This window comes from Pteropus alecto, unplaced genomic scaffold, assembly GCF_000325575.1.
Source record: "Pteropus alecto unplaced genomic scaffold, ASM32557v1 scaffold121, whole genome shotgun sequence".
NCBI lineage: Eukaryota > Metazoa > Chordata > Mammalia > Chiroptera > Pteropodidae > Pteropus > Pteropus alecto.
Window position 1 is genome coordinate 7671790 of NW_006434369.1, and position 5487 is coordinate 7677276.

Sequence of the window (5487 nt, forward strand, 5' to 3'; positions counted from 1 at the left end):
ATATTAGTTTCTCTTTGTTTAGTTTACATGACATTGCTTACTAGGAGGGAGGAAGATGTTTTCTTAGATTTTTGAGGCCATTGGGTGTCCGTTTGAGGATTGCCCATTCCCATCGTCTGACCTTTTCCTTTGGAGCTGTTTATAAATTCTGAGCCAAATCCTTTCTTGTTTATGTGCATGTCAAATATCTTCTCCAAATCTAAGATTTGTAATTTTTACTTTGTTTGTATCTTTAATGTACAAAGGGATTTTTTAAAAATATTTTAATGTGATCGAATTTATTAATCTTTTTATTTAGGGTTTGTGCTTCGGGTATTGTGTTTAAGAAACTTTTTCCTACCTGAGATTATAAAAACATTCTCCTTCATTTTCTTCCAAAACTTTTAAAATCATGCTTTGTCATATGTAAGTCTTTAATCCATTTAAATATGGTTCGATGTAAGGAACTAACTTATTTTTTCCATAAGGATAACTAATTGTTCCAATGCTGCTTGCTAGAAGTTCTTATTTCCCCCACTGATTTTAAATAGCATCTCTGTTATATACAACTTTCCATATGTGTATAAGTTTGTTTCTAGACTCTCTTGTGTCTCTCTTTATGCTAATATCATGCTTTCTTATTACTTAATTAAACTACAGTTAAGTCTTGCTATGGTGGTGGACTCAGTGAGCCCTCATGTATCGATCTTCCTTTTCACAATTGTTCTGGCATCTTGGTTCTCAGCTCTATCTTATACATGTTAGTATCAACTTGTGAACCTCGAAAACCTCATTTGAATCTTAATAGGAACATATTTAATTTATAAACTGCGGAAAATTAACATCTTTAGAAATTGAGTCTACAAAGTCATCAATATTGGGTATATTTCCATTTATTTACATCTTCAGGAATTTTTAAAATTTCATACATAAAAGTTTTCTACATCTTTTGGTAAATTTATTCCTAGTACCTTTATATTTTTTGGTTGCTATTTTCACATATCCTGTATATTTTACAAAGTATATTTTCCTACTGGCTTATTGCCAGCAAATAAAAATTTACTTTTGTATAGCCAGTGATCTTGCTGACCTTTCTTATTAATGTTAATAATTTGTTCTTAGACCCTCTATTAAGACACTTTTTAGTCATAAATATTTAGAGGGTTCCCCTGGCCAAAATCCAAATATATGGTTAGGTTTTCATTGTTGCTTTTGTGGTCTAGCACTTGAATATGTTAAAAAAAATGTGGTCTGTATGATTCTTTGCTGCTTAACGAGAAAATGCTTTATGGCCTAATATGCGATCTTTTGATAAATGTGTCATGTGTTCTTGGAAAGAACGTGCATTCTCCACGTGGGTCTCTTGCTCATTGTGTTGTTCAGATCTGTATCTTTACTAATTTTTGGTCATCTCAAAGTATTAATTACTGAAAGAGATGTATTAAAATCTCCTTTTGACTATGCAATTGTTTATCTTTGAAATTTTATCAACTTTTTGTCTCATATAACTTGATGCTGTGTTTTAGATGCTTTCATAATTATCTCTTCCCAGTGAATTTTTCCTTTTTGTCTTTATTTATTGACTGTTTTTTCCCTAATATTCCTTTTTTTTTTGCCTTCAAAGACAAACTTGTCTACTCTAATTATAACTACGACACTTTATTTGTGCCCAGTGCCTTCATTCCACCTTTTTCCCTATTCCCCAATTAGTCTTTTTTATATATTAAATACTTGTTCAACTCTATCTAATATCATTTATCTCACTGCTTCTTTTTAGAGTAAATTTTTTCTGAAATACAGTCTTGAATAATTCTTTCAGCAAAGATCTGTTAATAGTAAACACTTTTCATGTATCTGAAAATGTTTATTTTGCTCATCTTCTTAAATAATTCAATTTTAATGTAAGTTGATGGTTATTTTTTCTTGGAACTCTGACTGTATTATTCCACTGTCTTCTGGCTCTTTCGTTGCTGTTGCAAAGTTCTGGACAATCTGATACTTTTTCCTTTGAAGGCAATAGGTCTTTTACCTACAAGTGTTTCTAAGATCTTGTCTTTCTACATAGTGTCGTTTTAGCTATCTTATGTTGTGTCTAGTAGAGAATTTTGTATTATCAACTTGCTAAGGTTTGTAGTTTTTATTAATTCTGAAAAATTCTCCTTTATTCTCTTGAAATATTGCTTGCCCTCCATTATCTCTGTTGTTTCCTTCTGGAACACCTGATAGATGTGTATTGGGCCCTCCCATTCCACACTCCATGTCAGTAAGCTCTTCTTCCATTCGTTGTCTCTCTTCATTTCTCTGTGCAGGCCTCAATATTCCCCAGGTCTATCTTTTTATCCGCTAGTGATTTATTCAATGATATATAATCTTTGGTTTAACATATTAAGTTTTAAATTGTCATTTTTTAAATTTCTGAAGTTATATTCGATTGCTTATTTAACTCCATGTGGTCTTTTGGTCTTTTTTGATGGTATCTTGTTCTTTTATTGTGTTCTTTATTACTTCTTTTATGACTTGCATAACTTTTAAAAATGTTTATTTTAGAATCTACCTGATATTTATATTATCTAAAGCCTTGAGGGTTCTAATATTTATTTTTGTTTTGTTTGCTAACTTGTTTTTTATGGATTGTTTTAGAGTGTATTTCGTAATTTTTTATTGTAAAGTAACATTTAGTTGGGACTTCATATAGGGGAATCTTGAAGGGTCTGGGTATAGGGTATGACCTCCTAGAGAGATTTTATGTTTGTTTCAACAAGGTATCCCATAGGTATTACTAGTCTGTGACAGCATTTTTTACTAATCTCTTGGTGGGGTGTGTCCTAGATCACTCTAGTAATATAAATTTAATCATATCCATGTGAGGGCACCTCTATGATTATGAATGTTAAGGGGAGGTTTTTTGTTTTGTTTTGTTTTGTTTTTTAATACAAACTTTCTTGTCATCTCACTGTGTGAGTAAGCAATTGTTTTTAGTTCATCCTTACACTAGGGAAGATCTCAGTTCCAACTTTCTATCCTCCTAGGTCCTAGGCTTCCTCTTGTGGTCCTGATGGTCATTAAAGCCTAAGCTCCTTGATTCCACAGTCAGCTCCCAAGCCTGGACAACTGCTCATCCCCACCTGCACCCACTCCACTCTTCCCTCCTCTCCACCCTCAGCAGCCCCAGGGGCAGTCGTGAAAGTTCAAAGCTCTTTCTTCATTTGGACCCTCCAGATTGCCCTTACTCTCTTGCAGATACGGTTAGATATTAGTGAGACTTTATTCATTATTTCTAGAAATTTGCAAAAAGTACTTTTTTGTATTACATGGAAAACCATATTGCTTAAAATAAAAAATACCCAATCTATTAATAGCCTAAAAATGTGACTTCACAGCAACTCCCTGTTAACCTACTGAAATATCCAAGCATGTTTTCACACTTAGCATATTCTTCCTCGTCTTCTAAACAGTCCCTTATACCAAAGTATGAACATATTTCTGAGAAGGCCATTCCTTATGAGACATTCTCAGGTTAACTACAAGCCACATTACAATTTAAAAAATAATTTCACATTGTATAGCTGAAGTGGAGGTGGTTATGGAAAAGCAACAGCTCCCAGTGCTAACTTGGAGTCTTCCTTAAACAAGTAAGAGGAGTTTACAGCTAGGTTGATCTTCATTTTCACTGGGAAAGGAAAAGGGAATACAAATGAAGTGTTTATTGTCTTTCTGAAACCACGAGCTGTCACTTTCGTGTCTTTCTGCTCTGTTACTTTAAAAAGAGAAAACCTCGGAATCATTAGAAAACATTGTGGTTACGTGTTCTCACTGCCGTTGGCAGGCATACATTAACCTTGGGCATGAAACAAGAGAGCCAGTGCCGTCATCACTTCTGCTCACTCTCAAACCCTCCCTTCTTTTTATTACGTATGTCAAGACTGTGGCTTTGTTATTTTATTTCTCTCAGAGAGCTTGCCAGTAGAGCATGTCATAACATTTGGAACTCAGACATTTGAGAACCTGTTCAGATTTTGGAGGCCAGGGAAGGAGAAAGTTCTTCTAATATAACTATTAATGATGTTAGTTCTCCTCAACTGCACCTCTCGAGGAAGGGGCACAAGGAGGATGGGCATGGAGAGGAGGAAGTTTTAGTTCACTATTAAATGTTCACTAAGTAGCATGTAGGTTGTGCATAGGAAAAAACTATTCTCAAAAAGTTTATATGGGAAGACACTATTTCTTAAAGTAGACCTTGCTTTGTCTCTCAATTCGACAGTTTTTTCTCCTGAAGGTCTGAAGCTGGAAGTGAGAGATGTGGCATAAGGAGTGGAGGGCAGTTCTACAAGGAGGGAAGGAATTAGTGAGGAAGGCGTTCAGGGAAAGCAGAGGTTGGATAAGGAGAAAAGGGAAATGAGAGTAAGTCATGCCCTTTAAGTAAAAGTCTCACAGGAGGGGCCGGTGAATGCATTTTTAGTACTGTCTTTCAGACACCTGTGAAATGCTGAGCATGTCACACATATGCAAAAAATACCTGCGATTGACTAGAAATACCTGTGACTGCTGCTGATGAATGGGAAGCAAAACCCATGGTTACTGCCCAGTGCTGCCTCCAATCTCTCTACCTTGCTTCCTGCCTCTTGGCTTGACTGACTTGACAGATGAGGAAGTCCAACAAATGGGGAAGGCAGGGTTCCCCTTTGCCCCAAGGGTGCCTTCTGGACCTCCTATAAAGAGAAGGATTTTTGATAGAAAATAATGTACTTGAACTGATCCTGCCAGGAAATCTACCACAGCAGCTACCAATTGTTGAGCCTTGTGACCAGCCAAGTTTTCTTAAAGTAGACCTTCTGACTCTCAGCCCCTATAATAGTCTTATCTGGAGAGCACTTATCAGCTGGCCGCAGGGTCTTGGGCTCCCACTCCACAACTCTTCCCACAAAACCACAGAATCTTCACTTGTACCCTCCACCCCTCATACTTCCAGCTTCGACACCCACATACCCAGGGACTTTGAGAACCACAGAGAGGCTAAGAGGGAAACCCAAACTGTAGATATGTAAATTATGTTTTTTAATGAAATTTCCCTAGTAGGTTTTTCCCTTTGGGCTACTTCTTAGTCACCCTGTACTTTCCAGCTACATGCTCATTTGTTCGCTTAATGAACAAAATTAATAGAAATAACTCTTATTCCTGTACTTTCCTACTTTCTTTTTTCCCCTCTGAGAAACTGGAAGCACTTAGAAGCATGGCCCATCCTCTGTGAGGGAGGCAAGAGGCAAGTGAAACGATTCTCTTATTGACTGCAAAGAAGAAACCACAATCTAAGCAAGTTGCACAAAAACAAACAGAGAAATTGGCCTCGGACTTTATTTGTGGCACTTTGGAGAAACGCCGTCTCTCTCACCCACATTCTTCACAGGCACACCACAGTCCTCCAAAGATGACATGAAGAAAACCTCCTATAGGGCGAATTCCTTGTGTTACAGTAACATCTATGCTGGAGTGCCCTGTTCTCATGCTTCC

The 5487-nt window shown here is 36.5% G+C and overlaps 1 protein-coding gene across 1 annotated transcript in view; it reads right to left on the reverse strand.

The window, feature by feature from the left end:
- The window catches only part of CD83 (CD83 molecule), a 24028-nt gene extending 19476 nt beyond the window's left edge, over positions 1 to 4552 (reverse strand). The window contains exon 1 of the mRNA XM_015587264.1: positions 4516 to 4552. Coding sequence (XP_015442750.1) covers positions 4516 to 4552 — 37 coding nt within the window. The remainder of the gene's footprint in view (positions 1 to 4515) is intronic.
- Between the last annotated feature and the right edge of the window lie 935 nt (positions 4553 to 5487).